We start from the raw sequence: 20,525 nt of genomic DNA on the forward strand, positions 1-20,525 counted from the left end.
GTACCTTAGCTAACAGAATACAGATCATGGAGTCTCATGGGAATCCTCAATCTTCAGAGCCTTCACACTGTAATGGAAACTCCAGATACTTATTGTCTTGCCGGTTTTCTACTCTTTTTTCCTACTTTTTTTTTTATTTATTATATTTTTATTGATTTCAGAGAGGAAGAGAGAGGGAGAGAGAGATAGAAACATCAATGCTGAGAGAGAATCATTGATCGGCTGCCTCCCGCACAGCCCACACTGGGGATCAAGCCCACAACCTGGGCATGCGCCCTTGACTGGAATCAAACCCCGGACCCTTCAGTTCGCAGGCTGACCTCTATCCACTTGAGCCAAACTGGCTAGGGCTACTCACCACCATCTTATTATGTCTCATCGTACATCTCCATGACACCTTCATATCTCATCTTCATGCCACACCATAATCTTTTATTCTCCACAAGTAGGAGTACTTGTCATAACAGACATAATTTTAATGTCACTTTTTTACTGTCAGAATACATTATTTTTCTTAGAAAATTTTAGATGACTCCTTTAACACCTTTACTATTTAACAGACCATTTGTTGGTGAGTACTTCTGTAGTCAAACAGAATTAAGGGAAGTGGTAGCTCTATTTTTCAGATGAACCAAAAGCAGTTTAGGATGGTCAAGTAACTTGCCTAGGCCTCAAAGTTTCTAAATGGTAAAACTATTCGTAAGCCCATATCTTTAGCACACAAATCAGGTATACTTTGTCACACTATAATATTACCTCTAAAAAAGAATATTTTTACTCTTTTAAGTTACCAAATCAAATATGCACATGAGTATAAATAACTAAAATTCCATTTCACCAAGTCATTCATGGTTACCAGGAATAGAGGAGAAACAGTATTTTTGGAGTATTTATGATGATAAGGAATTAAATGTATACTTTCTAATTATTTTCTACATTTTTTTGACTTCAAAAATTAGTTGTTGCTTTTTTTAATTGAATTCATTGGGATGATGTTGGTTAATAAAATTATACAGGTTTCAGGTATACAATTCTACACAGTACATCATCTAAGTTGTTTTTATTCGTTTTCTCTTAAAGGTACCACAAGTTGATTTGGGGGCCTCATAAGATGGATTCCAAAGGAAATATCTCTGGAGTTCTGATTGCAGGTGGTGAAAATGGAAATATTATTCTTTATGATCCTTCTAAAATTATAGCTGGAGACAAGGAAGTTGTGATTGCCCAAAATGATAAGCATACCGGCCCAGTGAGAGCCTTGGATGTGAACATTTTCCAGGTTAGACTTTTGACATTTATTCATGATTCTTGAGATATGTGCTGCTTATTTGAGACAAGCATATGAATCTATTATGCTTGGAATCAAAAGCTTAAAATGTGTGCATGAGGAGTGAGTATATTTGTTTGAAGAATAAAGAGTTCAGAATATGTAATACTAACTGCATGGAGGGGATCTGGCTGATGCGTTTAATTCAGAGAAGTCTGGAGATATCATAACATCTGATTGAACATTTTTTAGAAACCTTGCCTTTTAAAGGTTTATGCTATTCCAACATTGGGTTGGTCTGTGGTGTCTGGATTAATCCACAGTTTATTAATTGAGAAATTTTGTCTTTATGATAAAGAGATTAGTACTCTATCAGATAATTAGAAATATACACAAATATAGTACAAATTTAATTAATAGACAAGAGTCAAATGTTACCATTTTAAACTTTACTAAATATTAATTATATAAATGTGTAAGTTAATAAAGGTCTTTTTTTTTAAAGGTTATTTATTGATTTTAGAGGGAGAGAAAGAGAAATATATGTTGTTGTTCCACTTATTTATGCATTCATTGGTTGCTTCTTGTATATGCCCTGACTGGGAATCATACCTGCAACCTTGGTGTATTGGGACTACACTCTAACCAGCTGAGCTACCTGGCCAGGGCCAAAGATCTTTTTTAAAAAATATATATATATACTACAGGCCCAGTGCATGATTAAATCATGCACGTGTAGGGTCCCCTGCACGCTTTCGCTTTCGATCACGGGGGAGCTGGGTGCCTGTCCACTGGTGCACCAGGCCTTTCAGAAGCCGCCAGCGTGGCGGAGGCTTCTGAAAGGCCTGGTACCGGAGCGGACAGGCACCCAACTCCCCCGCTTTTGATGGTCCACGGTGGAACGTGAGCTCGCTGCCCCAGAGGCCCCTTCTGTGTCGCAGCACAGCCATGGCGCAGACACTGAGCTCGCGCCGCCGCTGGTGATGCGAGCTCAGCGTCCCGCTGGCCCAGTCGGCCCCCCCGAGTCCCGCACCCCCCCCCCCCGTGCATCCTGGCCAATCGTGGGCATAGCGAAGGTACGGTCAATTTGCATATTTGTCTATTATTAGATAGGATATTTTTTATTGATTTCAGAGAGGAAGGGAGAGGGAGAGAGAGATAGAAACATCAGAGGGAGAGAGAATCATTGATTGGCCGCCTCCTGCAAGCCCCAGACTGGGGATCGAGCCCAAAACCCAGGCATGTGCCTGACTGGGAATCGAACCGTGACCTCCTGGTTCATAGGTCGATGCTCAACCACTGAGCCATGCCAGCTGGGCAGTTAAATATCTTAAGTTAATAGAATACTAGAGTACAACAACCAAAAAATGCATATTATCTTAAAGTTTAAAGTAGTTATTTTTCTTATATTATAAATAGACTAGAGGCCCAGCGTGCGATGGAAATCGTGGGAGGAGGCACCCCGCCTCCCGCCGAGCGAGGCGGCACCCCGCGGGGGGCCAGGACCTGCGCCTGACCCGTGCAGCGCCAGCTGCCGTGTTGTGTCCGCTGGGGTGGAGGCAGGTGCTCTTGTGTATTGTGTCTCCTCTCTGGCCCTCCCCCTGCCCCAAACCTCTCCGTGTGTTGTGTCTCCACTCTGGCCCCCCCCCCAGCTCCTGCCTCCCCATGGCCGCTGGGGCTGGGGGCGGCACGCAGTCCCCTCCCGCCCATCTGCGCGCGCAGCTCCTCCTGAGCTGTCGTGATGCAGCCTCCTTCTGAGCGGTCTTGACGCCTGGCTAATTAGCATATTCCCTGTTTATATATATAGATATTTAAGATATAGAACTATAAAACCCAAACTTCTTAATTTCTACCATTTATGGGGTTTATTCTTTAGATTAGAAAGCTAGTTCCTTTGTTAATTGGATTAAACAGTTGCTGATTTTTGGTTACCTTGTATTATAGGTAGCTATTACCATAAAATTCCTCTGTTTTTAGTTATATTTTGGTTGATTAGAGAAGAATTTATGCAAGTGAATAATAAAGGATGAAGGTTAATACATGAAATTCATTATCTTGCTACACTTCATATCACAGTTTTAGGGGCTTTTGACCATTAAGGTATGCAATAGAGATAATCTAGAAATATTGCTACTCAGAACAAGATTGAGTATAAATGAAGTAGAATTATGTGAGGGATTTAAGACAAGAATTTAACTAGCCCTATCTTGGTTTGGCTCCAGAAGCTGGCTTTGAGGCATCCTGAGATAGACGCCATTATTTTAGAATTCAGTTATTTTCCTGAAAGCAGTAATTGGTAACCTGTTTTTATTACCCACTGTTGAATTCCCTTCCAGAGATGTAAATCCACAAATTATAATCCCCATGTAGTTACATGATTTTTTAAAAAAGTATATTTTTATTGATTTCAGAGAGGGAGGGAGAGAGAAACATCATCGATGAGAGAGAATCATGGATCAGCTGCCTCCTGCACGACCCCTAGTGGGGATCGAGCCCGCTACCCAGGCATGTACCCTTGACTGGAATCGAACTCGGGACCCTTCCGTCCGCAGGCCAAAGCTCTATCCACTAAGCCAAACTGGCCAGGGCAGTTACATGATTGTTTAAGAATTTACCCATGTAATTATTTTTTTATACATATATTTATTGATTTCAGAGAGGAAGGGAGAGGGAGAGAGATAGACACATCAACAAAGAGAGAGAATCATTGTTCACCTGCCTCCTGCACAGCCACTACTGGGGATCAAGCTCGCAACCTGGGCATATGCCCTTGTCTAGAATCGAACCAGGGACCTTTCAGTCCACAGGCTGATGCTCTATCCACTGAGCCAAACCAGTTAGGGCTCCATGTAATTATTTTTAATGTCTTATATTAAAATGTCAATACACATATCATTTTAAGTTAAATAGAATTTTATATATTTATCTAAAAACTACTTTAATTATAGATTGTTATGCATGGTATTTAGGAATTCATAAGTTTTGCTTCTTTAATTCAGTAGAAAAATTGTATAACCTAAAACAGAGATCTTTCTAGCTATGAACTGAGTTAATCTGCGTTCTCTTAATTATGTAAAGTGCTATTTAGTTATTAATTGTTTCTTATTGCAGACTAACCTGGTAGCTTCTGGTGCTAATGAATCTGAAATTTACATTTGGGATCTAAATAATTTTGCAACTCCAATGACACCAGGAGCCAAAACACAGGTAATACATTGATTTTGATATAATCAAAGTACCAAAATCAGTTCTTCTACACTTAATTTATTTGTTTTCCACAGAAAATTTATTTGTTTAAAAACCAATGTTTAGATGTTATTGATTTTTCTTTAGTGAAGTAAAGTATTAATGAATGTTTTTTCAAAGTATCAGTGAGTCTTTACAGCAAATATTTACTCAGTGCCTGCCATCTGCCAGCAACTGTTTGATTTTAGAAATTGACAAGTCCATAATAATTTTTTTAGATACTGTATTTTATAGGGTGTAGTATTTTATATCATATAGTGTTTTTTTTTATTTTAATTTTTATTATTTTTTTAAATATATTTTATTGATTTTTTACAGAGAGGAAGGGAGAGGGATAGAGAGTTAGAAACACCGATGAGAGAGAAACATTGATCAGCTGCCTCCTGCACACTCCCTACTGGGGATGTGCCCGCAACCAAGGTACATGCCCTTGACCGGAATTGAACCTGGGACCTTTCAATCCTCAGGCCGACGCTCTATCCACTGAGCCAAACTGGTTTCGGCTCATATAGTGTTTTAACACTGTCCAACCTTAGAATAAAAATCATAGATTTGAAAGGAAACATTTTTTTTTTTAAAGAAACACTTAACCCTTTTCCTATTTCTTTCTTTCTTTTTCTTTTTTTTAACAGTGCAAGTGTTAGTGATTCAATGACCAGAGAATGGTGAAGCGGGAGCATAGCTCACAGATTAGCTTCTCATCCACTTGGGGTTGAGAAGTTGTAGATAGATATAGGAGGGGTAGAAATGAAGGGATGATCTAGGCAGATAAGGGAGAGCTTTATGCAAATGGTGAGTGGAATAGTCATGGTTTTCTGAGAAAGGGGGGGGCGCAATTTTTTTGGAATTTGGGTTCTACCTTTTTGTCCTTTTATGGTTCCTTTTGATCATTGCCAAGGTGATTGTCAACTGTCATGGCCTTGGTGGGTATATCATTTAGTATGGAGATTAGATTATAATGAGGTTTGAGGTCCCTTGGAGGTCACTTAGGAGGCTATCTTAGTCTTAGCTGATACTTTCTTGAGAAAGAACTATTAACTGCATCCCTCCTGTTCTCAAAGATAAGTAGTTAGTGTTGGGTAGGGGTTTACCAGGTCACATAGGCCTACTGTGGGGTAACAAATCCCCCCTTTCTTATTTTTACTCATTCTTGAGGGATGCTGAGGGACAAAGGTCCACCGTCTGTAATGGCTTTGAGGGTTTTATAATGGGGCCCATTAGAGGAGTGAAACCCTTCCTTGGCTAATCTTAAATAAGTCTGATTGTCTCCTGGCTGTAGTTCTAACCATTCATACTCCTGGGTAACTATTATTTGAAGTTTAATTGATTCAAGTCTTCTGAAAACAAAAGAAACGAGACATGAAGGTATTACTTATCTTGTTGGCATTCCTGCTGAGTAGTAGCTTGAAGTCTAATAAAGGCTCATAAAAGTGTTGAATTCTAGAGAGGAGAACCTCAGATTCTAGGCCAGTCATCTGTTTTACATTGGTGTGATGAATCCAAGGCATTATTCCCTGCACTATGTATTTCTAGTAAGTTGAGAAAATAGCCCTCCCGCTGCCTCTTTGAGTTTCTTTCTTTTTTTTAGTTTCTTTTTAAAAATAATTGATTTGAGAGAGGAAGGAGAGAGAGACACACACAGAGAGCAAGAAAGGTGAGAGAGAAACATCGATCGGTTGTCTCCTGTACTCACCCTGATGGGGGATCAAACCTGCAACCGAGGTTTGTGCCCTGACTGGAATCGAACCTGCCACCTTTTGGCACACGAGATGATGCTCCAACCAACTGAACCACCTGGCCAGGGCACCTTTTTGAGGTTTTTATATTATATAGACTACTCAATTTGAGTAGCCTTATAATGGGACCTAATATTTTGGCAGTCTGAGAGGAGGTAGCATAAGGATAGCCTATGGTCTACCATTTATAAAGATACTTTTTTCTCATCATCTAGGCTGTAACTTTTTCTCTGCCTAGTTGTTATATTGACCTACATCTGCTTTGTGGTCCATCGTCTACCTCATGGCACTTGCAAAATAACAAAACAGTGCTTGATTTATAGTAGAAGCTTAATAAATGCCTGGTGGATGAGACAGTATTAAACTGTATTGTATATATTGAGAACTTAGGAATGTAAAGCAAATTTGTGGAATGAACAGATCAGATTTTTAAGTTATCTGTTTTTTAAAAAGAAGGATCAGAATTTGTAGTTAAATTTTATTATAATTGAGAAATAATTTTCAATAATTTATTCCTTTTAGCCCCTAGAAGATATCAGCTGCATTGCATGGAATAGACAAGTCCAGCATATTTTAGCATCAGCCAGTCCCAGTGGCCGGGCCACTGTCTGGGATCTTAGAAAAAATGAACCTATCATCAAAGTCAGTGATCATAATAACAGGGTAAGAATATGATTGATTTGTAATGAATATGTTGTATTTCTTCTGTAGGTATTCCTATATCATTTGTCAGAGTTGGCAATAAATCACATTTCTATAAAGTCAAATCCTGTATTTTCATGGGCCAGTCATGTGGGAATGAGAGGATTTTTCTTTAGGGAAAATAAAGTTCTTGGTAAACCATGTTGGATATTATTAATGATAAAGAGAGAGATTGGGGGCTTTTTCAACGATATTCTTCGTGTTTTGCTTTGCTAGCTGTTTCAAAGCAATACAGCAACTTTTAAATTCATTTTTACCTTTCTCTAAAGTGTAAGGATTTTTCCTACAATTTTATGACTGTGAACTTGTAGTTTCCAAACTCCTGGTTTCATCTCTTCTATTAGGTACTGCTAAAGTGAGCTAATATTCTTCCACTTGCCCATTAGATGCTGCTGTATAACACATTAAATTTTTGACCTTACAAATTCCTTAATATGATGTTATCATGTGCTGTAAGATAATTTAGATACCATTAGGGCCTTGTTTTGTTAGTTTGTTTTTAATCACATTATATGGTTTGACATTTTCCAAAACAACTTTGCCTAAATCAGAGAATGCGTATAAAATTTTTTAACAACAAAAACTATTTAAAAGAGTATTTCTTCAGGGGTTTGTTTTTTCCCAATGAATTGGAAGTTTTAAAGCAAGTTTCATTGAAATAAAGCATACAGTAAACATTTCAGTCATCTTCTGAAATACTTAATAGGATCCCCAAACTTTCAAGTAATTCTCAATAATAATGTTAATTTATCCCCATGTGAAAATTTGGTAGTTGTTGCTTAGACATTCTATCTTGATTTTTCTGATAAAATAGAAGAAAGGTGTGGATTTTTGTTATTAAAATACTAGAGGCCCAGTGCACGAAATTCGTGCACAGGTAGGGTCCCTAGGCCTGGCCGGCAATCAGGGCCAGCCAGGGCCTTCCTATGTTCTGCGCTACCTCATGGTGGTCAGTGCACATCATAGCAAGCCGGTCTCCCGGTCTCCCGATCAAACTCCTGAAGGGACACTTTGCATATTAGCCTTTTACATATATATAAATGTTTTTCTCTTTATTTTTATTTTTCTGAAAGTGTTAAAATTTAAATTTGTATAAAATTCCCTCCTGGCCTGTCCAGCATGGCTCAGTGGTTGAGCATCGACCTAAGAACCAGAAGGTCAAGGTCTGATTTCTGGTCAGGACACATACCTAGGTTTTGGGGCTTGATCCCCAGTGTGGGGGGTGCAGGATGCAGCCAATTAATGATTCTCTCTCATCATTGATATTTCTCTCTCTGAAATCAATAAAAACATATTTAAAAAACCAACAAAACAAAACAAACTTCCTCCTAGTTACATTTTTGGCAGCAAAGCAGGTCCTGGCCCAGAATGGCTTTATGTATCAAATAGCTGGATGAACTGAAAACATTTAAACTTTTTACTTTTAAGACTACTGTTCAAGATTGTTTAATAAAATTTAATACATTTTAGATTTGGGGAGGTCTGTTTACTACTTTATTGAATTTATTAGGGTGACATTAGTTAATAAAATTATATAGGTTTCAAGTGTACAGTTGTATAATACATCATCTGTATATTGTATTGTGTGTTCACCACCCCATAGCAAGTCTTTTTCCATCCCCATTTATCCCTCATATACCCTCTTCTTCCTCCCACCAGTTATTTTGTGTGTGTTTTTAAATAGACTAAGCCTGAGCTGATGTTTTCTACTGTTTGTTTCAACAAAGGCATATTCCTTAAGTTCATTTTGGCTTTTCATAAAATAATATGATTGATAAAAATGTTAGCCTTAACTGTCTGCAGATGCATTGCTCTGGTTTGGCGTGGCATCCTGAAGTTGCTACTCAGATGGTCCTTGCATCTGAAGATGATAGGTTACCAGTGGTCCAGGTGTGGGATCTTCGCTTTGCCTCCACTCCACTCCGTGTCCTGGAAAACCATGCCAGGTATCATGCTGCTCTTTCAACGAACATAATTGTTTATTTTTAAAAACATATTTACTTACTACTTTGATTTATCAGATAATTTTTATTAAAGTAGAGAATCTACTTTGTCTCTATTTTTGTAAAAGTTAGTATAAATAACTGGTTTGTTTTTATTTTAAGCAGTAGTTATCTAATTTTCTGTACCCCAAAATGGTAGCCAAATCATATCATAAGAACACAAAAATGTGTGGAGGATTTTCCACTACTTATTTCAAGTAATAATTAATAGATCAAAATCCCAGTAGATCACAACACTTTGGGACAACTCTTGACTTTATACAATTTGCTCTTTCTTAGGGTCATCATACTTATGAAGAGTCTTGCATAACATTCAATGTCAAGTAAAATTGAAAAGTTTGTTTTATTTCTTTTTATTTTAATTTAAAAGGAAACACTTTTGAGAAAGTATGTGGTTCATTTTACTTTCAGGTGTTTTTTTGTTGTTTGTTTGTTTGTTTTTATTAATCCTCACCCAAGGATATTTTTCCATTGATTTTTAGGGAGAATGGAAGAGTGAGGGAAACACAGTGATTGGTTGCCTCCTGCATGCACCCCGACCAGGGCCTGGGCCGGGGAGGAGTCTGCAACCAAGGTACATGCCCTTGTCCGAATTGAACCTGGGACCCTTTGGTTCACAGGCTGATGCTCTATCCATTGAGCCAAACCAGCTAGTGCTTGCTTTCAGTTTTAATAAATGTGTGGATGTGCTAAAAAGATATGAGAATTTTCTCATGTTAGTTTATTTATTTTTTAAAATATATTTTTATTGATTTTAGAGAGAAGATGGGAGAAGGAGAGAGAGAGAAACATCAATGAGAGAGAAATATCAGTCGGCTATCTCCTGCACACCCCCCACTGGGGATCAAGACCCTGGCATGTGCCCTGACCGGGAATCAAACTGTGACATCCTGGTTCATAGGTTGATGCTCAACCACTGGGCCACACCAGCCAGGCTCTCTTGTTAGTTTTAGTAACATTAAATTTAATTAGTAATTTGGCCAATTTCCCATCATTGATATTTAGGTAGCCAGGGAGTTTATGCGTATTTGTTTAATGTTTTCAAACAGAAACAAATCCCTTTTAATGTTACATAATTTTCTAAGTACTTTTGGGTGTTTTTTCTTCTTTCCTGTTTAGGAATATATAAACTAAAACTTTAAAACCCTTTCCCCCCTATGTAGTGGATTTGCATACTAAGAAGTCTTAAAGTTTTTGACTTCTCCTTGAGCTCCTTCCAAAGGAGAAAAGAATCCCATCGAAATGTAATCCTATTCAAATGTTATACTTCAGTTGGCTTTTTATTAAAGAACTAGAAGCCCAGTGCATGAATTCATGCACAGGTGGGGTCCCTCGGCTTGGTCCGTGATCGGGGCTGATTGGGGCCCAGCCAGCCAGAGGAGGGACCACAGGAGGTTGGCCGGCTGGCTACTTCCCCATCAGGGCCAATCGGGAGGCTGGCTGGCCATGGGAGGTTGGCCAGCTGTGGGAGCGTACTGATCACTAGGGGGCAGCTCCTGCATTGAGCATCTGCCTCCTGGTGGTCAGTGTGCGTCATAGCAGCCAGTCAACAGGTCATTTGATGGTTTGGTCGTTTGGTCACTTAGGCGTGCATGTATGTTAGAAGACTGGTGTATGAAATTCATGCACTGGGGGGCAGGGGAGGCTCAGCCTGGCCTGCACTCTCTCCAATCTGGGACCCCTCAAGGGATGTCCAACTGCTGGTTTAGGAGGATTAATCCCTGTGGAATTGGGCCTAAACCGGCAGTCAGACATCCCTCTTGCAATCCAGGATCACTGGCTCCTAACCACTTGCCTACCTGCCTGCCTGATCGCTCCTAATCCTTCTGCCTGCCAGCCTGATCGCCCCTATCTTGCCCCCCTGCTGGCCTGATCGCCCCTACCTTGCCCCCCTGCTGGCCTGATTGCCCCTAACTTGCTCCACAACCTGATAGCCCCTAACCGCCTCTGCCTTGGCCCCCGGCCTAAGCCACAGTCTGGCCTCCCTCTGCGGGGAGGGGCAACCTGGTGGATCAGGGGAAGGCACCACCCCCATTACCCAGCTGCTGCTGCCACTGCCAGCCTGAGTCTGGGCCCTTTGCAGCCACACCTCGGCCCTTCACAGCCACTCGTGGCTGCCTGAGCCTGGGCCCTTTGCAGCCGCTCCTTGGCCCTTTGCAGCTGCCCGTGGCTGTCTTAGCCTCGGCCCTCGTATCCTTTGCAGCTTTCTCCAGAAGGACATCCGGAAGGTCGTCCAGAAGGCATCTGCCCTAATTAGCATATTAACCTTTTATTAGTATAGATGAATGATTTTGAGAAGTTTTAATATTTTTCTCATGTAGATAAGGTTTTTTAAAAAATTAATGTAACACGTACTTACTGAACACATACTCTGTACCAACTACTGTGTTAGGATTCGGTAATATAATAGACAAAAATGTATGCCCTTAGGGAGCTTACATTGTAGTGGGAAGACAACTAACACTTATATGACATGTAAAGTATGCAAGCACTTTAAATATTAGCTTGATTAATCCTCATAACAAATCTATGGTCTAAGTGCTATTAGCCTCTTTTACAGATTGGAAAATGAAGCTCAGCGAGTTTAAATTTGACCTGAATCACATGACTCAAATACTGACTTCCAGTCCAAACATTCTGATCTCAGAGAACATGCTCTTTTTTAAAAATATGTTTTTATTGATTTTAGAGAGAGGGAGAGAGAGAAACATTGATATGAGAAACATCAAATGGTTGCCTCCTGTATGCACCCTGACCAGGAATCGAACCCACAACATAGTTATGTGCCCTGACCTGGAATTGAACTGGTGACCTTTTGGTGCACGGGATGATGCCCAACCAACTGAGCCACACCAGCCAGCACATCAGAGTTCATACCCTTAACACTACATTATACTGACTTAGGAATGGTCATAATTTAGCAAGGCATAAATCCATACCAGGTGCCAGGAGAAAATTAATCTCTCTAATTCTCAATTTTCTCTCTCTAATAAATGCAACAGTTTGGTTAGATGATTTTTAGGGTTATTTCCAATCCACCATTCTGTGATTTAAAAAAAAAAAATTTAAAACCTAAATGTTCTTTAAAATGTGATATTAAATATATGGATTTTAAAAAAAGGCATTCTTGACATGTATGATTGAATTATAAAGGGGGAAGGCAGTTACAAAATACATTATTGAGGAAATTTGAATATGAACTATATTATTTTAAAGTATTACATATAAATAATAAGTATTTTCAGTATGTATTTGTATTGTAGTCATATAGGAGAATGTTCTTATCCCAGGAGATAAGTGTAAAGATAAGATGTCATGATATCGGCAACTAACCTCAAATAATCAGAGAGAGAAAGACATTAAGTAAATGTGGCCACATCGGTGAATCTAGGTGAGAAGTATTAGGGTGTATATCACACTGTGCTTATAACTTTTATAAAGATTTTAACTTTAAAAAAATAAACTATTGGAAACAAAAGTCATGAACAATTTGGGTCCTGTACCATACTTTCCTGATTCTGAGATGACTTAAATTGTAAGAAATATAAAATTAAAAACAACTTTTGGGGAAAGAAATCACCTCATTGGCTTAGCTACTGTGATGTTTTCAGGAGAATTGAGGGATATTAATTTGTATGGTTTTTGTTTTAAGAAATATGCAAATATATTTCTAGTTTCTAGTATATTTCTAGTATCTAATATTTTTTAGTATCTGGTATTTAAATTTTAGTTTCTAGTATTTTCTTCATGGTATGATAATGTTTACTTTCCTTCCATCTCTAAACAAAAAAGGCATGAATATAGAAACGACACACTTTTAATAGTTTTACTTTTGTTATACTTAGGATAAAAATAAAAATAAAAAATAAAAAAAACACAAAAAATAACTAGAATTAGATCTTTGGCATTTGGATCTGTAATACTTTATGAGACAAATTTTTAAATCTTTTAATAAAAAATATTTCCTATGCTAGAACTTCTCTGATAACAAAAGCTAGAAAATGTAGACAAAAAGAAGAAAATGTGAAATAGTTATATTTCCTACCTACTTGTAAGTAAAACATTTTGTTGTGCATATCTTTATTTACATATACATAACTTCGATGTGTAAATATTTAATGTGATTACATGTTATATGAATTTATGTGCATAGTTAACCTTTTTTCATTAATTATGAACATCATTTAATAGTAATAAATAGATTTCTACAACAGAATTTTTAACTACACATTTTCTCATCTAAAGATCTGTAATTTATTATTACACAGTTCATGTTGGGCATTTGTTTTTATTTTTTGCTATTATACTCTGCACATTGTATTACTAGTATATATCTTTGTGATGATCAAAGAGCATATGCATCACTAAATTGCTTTCCAGGTAGATTATATGAAATTATATTTTTGTTAGCGGTGTGTGTCTTTAAATCTTACACAGAAATAATTTGGAGATTTGTTTTTTTCAAGATTAAAAATTTTTTCATTTCTTTGTGTTTTTTATAAGGGGAATTTTGGCAATTGCTTGGAGCATGGCAGATCCTGAATTGTTACTGAGCTGTGGAAAAGATGCTAAGATTCTCTGCTCCAACCCAAACACAGGAGAGGTATGGAGAGGAAACATTTCATAGATTTATAGCTATCATAATATTTTATCTCTACCTGAATAAGAAATTTTTCATATGGATTCTTTTAATGCGTTATTACAATTAAGGACATGTGAAAGTAGATGGGGGTATGTGTGAAATGTTAATCTATTGGAAATTTTTATCAGGAACATTAAGCTCAGTTGAGTCATCTGGGAAAATTAGTCATTGAAATAGTATATTTGAAACTAGTAATCATACCCTACCCCCCATTTACAATAAAAGGTGTTTTACCTAGACTCAGAAATACTTGGACTGATTTATTTAACATGTGGTTGCTGTAAATCAGTGCCCTCAGAGTAGGAGTGTTCAAGGGTTGGGTCTTTTTCCTGTTCTACCATTCCTGAAGATTCTCTTTGACTTCTGGAAATCAGTAGAAATGGGTTTTGATTCTCTTTTGTGAATTATACAGCAAGAATATAATACTTTGTAATATAAATTTATCATGTTTTACCTATAGAAATTTAGATGTAGGACATTTTACCTTATTAAATGTAAATATTGTATAACTAATTTTATTTGCTTTGCTTTATATACTAAAATTTTCTTTCAACTATTGTTTTTATTATTTCTAATAATTGAATGGTTCTCCTTTCTTTCAGTGTTGGACAAGAGATTGCAAATTTTAATTATAGTTTTTATAAACTTCTTCTTAAAAATTAAAATAGATTATTGCAAGTACTTTGCTAGTTACCCAGATGGAATACTGTAAAAATAAAAAGTATCTTCAATAGTTTTTAATCTATAATATTAAAACAAGTACTTCTGTTATTTGATTTGTGATTTAAAGTTTTCAAATGGAGTGATGTCTGTAAGAATGTAGAAACATTAAAGTTAGGAGAGACAGAGAAAAAATTAAAATAGTAAGTTTCGCCTTATCCTATATAATAAAAGAGAAACATGTAAATTGACCATACCTCCACTATGCTCACCAGCCAATCAGGAGTGGGTATGCAAATTAACCCAACAAAGATGGCCAGTTAATTTGCATACACAGGCGCCAGGTGGAGATCAGAGCAGGAGCGCCAGCAGAGAGTGGAGCGGCTTGGGGAACTTGGCTCCCCAAGCTACTAGATGGAGAGCAGAGAGGGAGAACTGGCAGTTTGGAGGACTTGGCAGAGTGGGAGGCTGTGGGACGGAGACAGAGCAGGAAGGGAAAACCCAGAGTGCGGGGAGCACCAGGAATTCTGGGAATCATAGTTCTGGTGGCAGACTGATCTCCTAGACACTAGAGCAAAGTGAGCCTAGAGCAAGTTACTGTTGCAGTGGGGGATAGAGGGAAAGCAAAGGTGAGAGACATAAGTAAAATCAGAGTGTCTAGGAAAAATTAAAGGTAAGATAACCTAAAAATGCCTCTATTATTCTGTGATCAACAAATCAAACTGGGTTGGGGTCTCGGACAATTCGCTCATATGATTGATTGCAAAGACAGAAACGCCCAGATTGGAGAGGGCTCCCCTGAGGGCTCCCAGATTGGAGAGGGTGCAGGTCGGGCTGAGGGACCTCCTCCCCCGCCCCCCCAGTACACGAATCTTCATGCACCGGGCCCCTAGTATTATAGGATTTGTACACCAAATAATAAAAATCTTGCCTTTACACTGTGCCTTCCCAGGTGAGTTCAAAATTCATAGAAATTATTGTTCTAATTTTCTTAATTATATAAATTGATAAAATGAAATTTTTGCATATGATTAGTTTGTGTGCTTATCAGACTTTGAAGTGATAAACTTTTCATGCATTCTGAAACTAAAACAGTGTAGTAGATTTTTTTATTTAAAGGGAAATTAAAAATACACAGGTCATTGAAATATCATGAAACTTTGAATCTTATCAATCAATTTAAGCATGAAAGACAAGCAGGCTAAAATACCTTTTCACTTAATTCTGTTTTCTTATAAAATAAAACATTGTAAATGTTACATAAGCCAAAGTTAAGCTAATTTTATTTCTTTTTCTTTTGAAAGATTCATAGTATACCTATTCTTTTATTGCAGTAAAATACACATAGCACTTATCTTTTTAGGTATACAGTTCTGTATACATTGTTGAACCACTATCACCACCATCTATATCCAGAACTTTTTCATCTTCTCAGACTGATACTCTGTACCCATTAAACAATAACTCCTCATTCCCTTTCTTAATGCCACAAAACCGATGCTCTTTGAAGAGCATCAATTACTATCACACTAATTTTGAGTTAGCAACAGTTATTGCATTGTAAAGGTTTTATATTAGACATTTTTATAATAATTCAATATTCTTTTCCTTCTGAAAAACTGTTTATGCTGAATTCTGTTTTGATTTTACTGTAATAAGAATGATGTGTACTTGTTTTCTCGCTTTGACCAAAAGCCAAATTTTCAGTGAATTCTTCCTTCTCAATATTATTTTTTAATTTTGGTCTTCAAATAGTCTAAATATGGTTGTTTAGATCTTAGTAAGCAAAACCAGTTGCATAACACACTAGTGATCTTTTAGAGCCTAGTAAGCTAACTCTAATAGAGTGTTCTGGTCTTTCAGATGCATCTACTAATATTTCAATAAAAACTTCAGTTTTTAAGATGTGCTTATTCCAAATCTGGTCGAAATTTTGAGTAGCAGTCCTTTTTTATTGTAATAGGCTATCATAATGGACTTTCTTGTACTTTTAAAGAAATTCTTATACCTTTTTTTCTTGGCTAAAGACACTTTCTAAAAAAATTGTTTAAGCTGTACTTGTTGATCATATTAATTCAGGTATTTTGGCTATAAAGTGACTGTATACCATTTTCTGACTTCTGTCTAGGTCTTATATGAACTTCCCACCAACACACAGTGGTGCTTTGATATTCAGTGGTGTCCCAGAAATCCTGCTGTCTTGTCAGCTGCATCCTTTGATGGGCGTATCAGTGTGTACTCTATCATGGGAGGGAGTACAGATGGTTTGAGGCAGAAACAAGCTGACAAGGTAATAGGAAATGTTGAGATTTTTTATCTTATTGTGTAATTAGTTTAAAAATGATGTTACTGATCAATAATACTGATTAATTGGATAACTGTGATAAAAGAATTCTTGGATATAACTTGAAAACATGTCTTGTACAAGTTAGAAATGTTCACATTATTATTATGATGATGATTTTTTATTTTTTTTATTTTTTTAGCTTTCATCATCTTTTGGAAATCTTGATCCCTTTGGCACAGGACAGCCCCTTCCTCCATTACAAATTCCTCAGCAGGCTGCTCAGCATAGTATAGTGTTGCCTCTGAAGAAGCCACCCAAATGGATCCGAAGGCCTATTGGTGCTTCCTTTTCAGTAGGTGGATTTGCTTTTATGGTCCATAATCACAAAGGACTTATCATAGAAAAGTGTTATTGTAGAATCACTCTGCTGGAAGAAGATTGAGTTTGAAATGTGTCTGTGACTTTTTCTTCATTTAAAATGGCTTCTCAGGAAAAGTGGGATCTACTCCCTTTTCTTTTCTTTTCTTTCTTTTCTTTTCTTTTCTTTTCTTTTCTTTTCTTTTCTTTTCTTCATTTTTTCTTTTTAAGATTTTTATTGATTTTAGAGGGGATGGGAGAGGGAGTGAGAGATAAAACAACATTGATGAAAGAATCATTGACTGGCTGCCTCTTGCATGCCCCCTGCTGGATAGGGATTGAGCCAGCAACCTGGCCATGTGCTCTGACTGATAAACTATGAGCTCCTGGTTCTTAGGTTGATGCTCAACTACTGAGTCAAATTGCTTAGGGCTATTTTGACCATTTTAAAACATAACAGTTCAGTGGCATTAACTACATTTACATTGTTGTACAACAGCAATCTATTTCTCCCTTCACCTTTTTAAACTTGTCTTCTTTCTATATCTCCTCTTTCATTCCTTTTGTGGGGTTTTTTTTAGGAGATTTTTTGGAGGAGGTTGTGTTCTTTCTTCTCTTCTTCCCTTGGAGCTTAGGGTAGAGAGAGGGAGGGAGAGAGGGAGACATTTGTTGTTCCACTTATTGATGCATTCATTCTTTGATTCTTGTATGTGCCCTGACTAGGGATCAACCCCAGGTATATCGGGATGATGCTCTAAACAACTGATCTACCCAGCCAGGGCTATACTTTCTATTTTTAACCTTTCCAATTTTTTTTTTCAATTTTTATAAATTACATTACTAAGATTTTTAAAATATTTTTATTATCTTCAGTAGCGATATTTAAGTTTTCTGTATTTGTTTTGGATGATTTAAAAAACTGATGGCTACCAAACAGCATTTACATTCTTATAATGTAGCATTATAATGATAATACATAGAACCAATTAAATAAATAAACCTAATCATCCTGTTAAATTCAGTTTAGGTCTTGCTTTTGGGTGCAGTTTTCTCAAACTTTCCTAAAACTTGAGAAAACGCAATGCTTTTTGCCCTTCTGTGAAGTTCCATATCATGGTCTTATCTGTGCTTGTATCCATTTTTATTTTCATATTAGTTTCTTAAGGATGGTGGCTTATGTTTTATGTCTTGGTATTTCCTATTATGCCTGACACAACAAACACTTTTAATATTTTAAATATTTAATAAGATAAGTTGTGTAGTCCTGGCTGGTGTGGCTCAGTTCAATGGAGGATCATCCGTATACCAAAAAGTGGCAGGTTCCATTCCTGGTCAGGGTGTACATATCCAGGTTTCTGGTTCGATCCCTGGTTGGGCTGCATGCGGGAGGCAGCCAGTCAATGTTTTTCTCACATTGATGTTCTCTTTATTTCTCTCTCTCTCCCCCTTCCTCTTTCTAAAATAAATAAAATATTTTAAAAAAGAAAAGATTAGTTGGTGTAAAGATCATAATCCTTGTATAAAAATTACTGAGTATAAAGAACCAAATTTGGTCCTGTATTTTCTTCTTTACCTATGTTTATTTTTTATGAATACATTAATTAGATATTAACTGTCTACTTGCTATATACAAGGCAGATATTGGGTACTTTAGGTAATAAAAGAATAATGTAGACACAGAGCCTTCCTTGTAAATATAGAGAAGACAAAACTTTGCATTTACCCACCTAGGTTTTTTGGCCTGGCCTAAGAATTAAATTGACATAGGATAGAATAAAAGAAAAGCATACAGATTTTTACATTGCATGGAAGTTCCATAGGAAAATGAAGACTCAAAAAAGTGGCAAAGCCTGAGTGCTTATGTACTAGGTTGAACAGATGGCAGTTGTAGAAAAGTAAAAATATAGAAAGAGACTAAAGGGAGATAATTGTTATTTAACAACTGTTTGTACAGATTTCTCTGTCTTAACTCTCATCTCTGGTTTTAAGAATGTTTCTTTACTCTTGGTATAGGGAGAGCAGCTCTCATATGGGAGTTTCATTTCCTACTTTCAGGAAGAAAATAAAAGGTCAGAGTGCCTTGTTCCTGCTCGTTTTCAAGTATTCATTAGCTTAAAATTATCATTATGTCAAATGGTATATTTTGCAAGAGTGGCCTATTCTGCCATCCTCTAAAACTCTAGAACAGCATCTGAGACAAATACATATGACTAATAGTTGAATCAAAAGAGAATAGTTGAGGGAGAACCCAAAATGGCGGCGTAGGTGAACACCTAATCTGCGGCAGTACACAACAATTTCAGAGCTACAACTAAAGAACAGAGCTTCTATCACCCAGAGCCATGGGAGGGCTGGCTGAAAGGAGGCTCCATAACTAGACGGAAACAGAGAGGAGCATTCAGGACACAAACGCTGAAAAACTGAGGTACCAGGGCATGCGCGCGCGAGATACGGGCTGGAGGCGGATCCCAGCTGGCAGCAGGCGTTGCTTTCTTCAAACCGAAGGGGAAACAGGCGGGACCCAGACTCCTACGGGGAGAAGCATCCTCGATGCCTCTCTGTCTCTGGACTGTTTGCCATCGGGTTGGAAAGTGAGGGTGGCTTGCTTGCAGAACTGTGCGGAGGAGTGGTTGTTTGCGGTGCTGGGGTGCGAGACGCGGAAAGGCTGGCTCCCAGCCATTGCTGTTTGCCACGCCCTAGCCTAGTGACACCCTGAGACCCCGCCCCGCACAACCTTCAAACTCACCCAAGCTCCAAGCAGCGGCTTTTGCATATGAATGGAGTGCCACCTAAGCTAGCAACCAGTTCAGACAGCTCCAAAATCTCCAAATCCCAAGCAGGGAGGAGAAGACTGGAATTCTCCTGTAGCTCCTACAGGGTGGCCTCAGACAGTAGCTGACCTGCACCCCATTAGAGATCCAGAAGCCAGTGAACCTAGTGGTCAGTGTGAGACACAGACCTCAACTCCTCACATCCATAAGTGACACAGTCAGGAGGCAGACTCAGAGAGCACCAAAGCCCCATTGAAACAAGTCCTGCACCAGAAGCGTGTCTCCAGCACAGCAGTTATAAATACAGCGGGTCCCTACAGCCAATTGGTCTGGAGGACAATACCTCCCAGGGTACCAACAGCAACCAAGGCTTAACTACACCAAGACTTTGCACTCAGCTCATAAAAGGGTGCACCAAGACCGTCCACCTCAGGTGATTGGGGAGGCTGAGCTACTGGCCCTGTAGGTCACCTACAACACAAAGCCGCTCCATCAACACAGGGAAGCAGCCAAAATGCGGAGACACAGAAACATGTCACGAATCAAAGAAATAGAGGAAAGTAAGCTACGGGACGATATAGAGTTCAAAACCACATTTATAAGGTTACTCAAGAATCTTCTAAAAACTGTGGAGAAACTTGATGAGGACTTCAAGGACCTCAATGAAATGTCAAAATAATGGAAAAGGACCAGTCAGAAATTAAGCATACACTGTCTGAAATAAAGAATATACAGAAACTCAACTGTAGATCAACATACCCCAAGAAACAAACCAAAGATCTGAAATATGAGGAAACAAAAAACACCCAACCAGAGAAAAAAAATATGAGGAAACCAAAAACACCCAACCAAAA

The 20,525-nt window shown here is 38.0% G+C and overlaps 1 protein-coding gene across 10 annotated transcripts in view; it reads left to right on the forward strand.

Annotated features, from left to right (window-relative positions):
* The window catches only part of SEC31A (SEC31 homolog A, COPII coat complex component), a 79,526-nt gene that overhangs the window by 13,585 nt on the left and 45,416 nt on the right, over positions 1 to 20,525 (forward strand). For 9 of the 10 annotated variants that reach the window (XM_054727784.1, XM_054727785.1, XM_054727787.1 and 6 more), the window contains exons 4-10: positions 1,081 to 1,279; positions 4,379 to 4,474; positions 6,772 to 6,912; positions 8,755 to 8,897; positions 13,458 to 13,557; positions 16,385 to 16,546; positions 16,743 to 16,895. In XM_054727784.1, the coding sequence (XP_054583759.1) occupies positions 1,081 to 1,279; positions 4,379 to 4,474; positions 6,772 to 6,912; positions 8,755 to 8,897; positions 13,458 to 13,557; positions 16,385 to 16,546; positions 16,743 to 16,895 (994 nt within the window). Of the gene's footprint in view, positions 1 to 1,080; positions 1,280 to 2,686; positions 2,831 to 4,378; positions 4,475 to 6,771; positions 6,913 to 8,754; positions 8,898 to 13,457; positions 13,558 to 16,384; positions 16,547 to 16,742; positions 16,896 to 20,525 lie in introns of all 10 variants that reach the window. The other variant, XM_054727783.1, reaches the window with a different exon arrangement.

This window comes from Eptesicus fuscus, chromosome 2 (assembly GCF_027574615.1).
Source record: "Eptesicus fuscus isolate TK198812 chromosome 2, DD_ASM_mEF_20220401, whole genome shotgun sequence".
NCBI classification, from domain to species: Eukaryota; Metazoa; Chordata; class Mammalia; order Chiroptera; family Vespertilionidae; genus Eptesicus; species Eptesicus fuscus.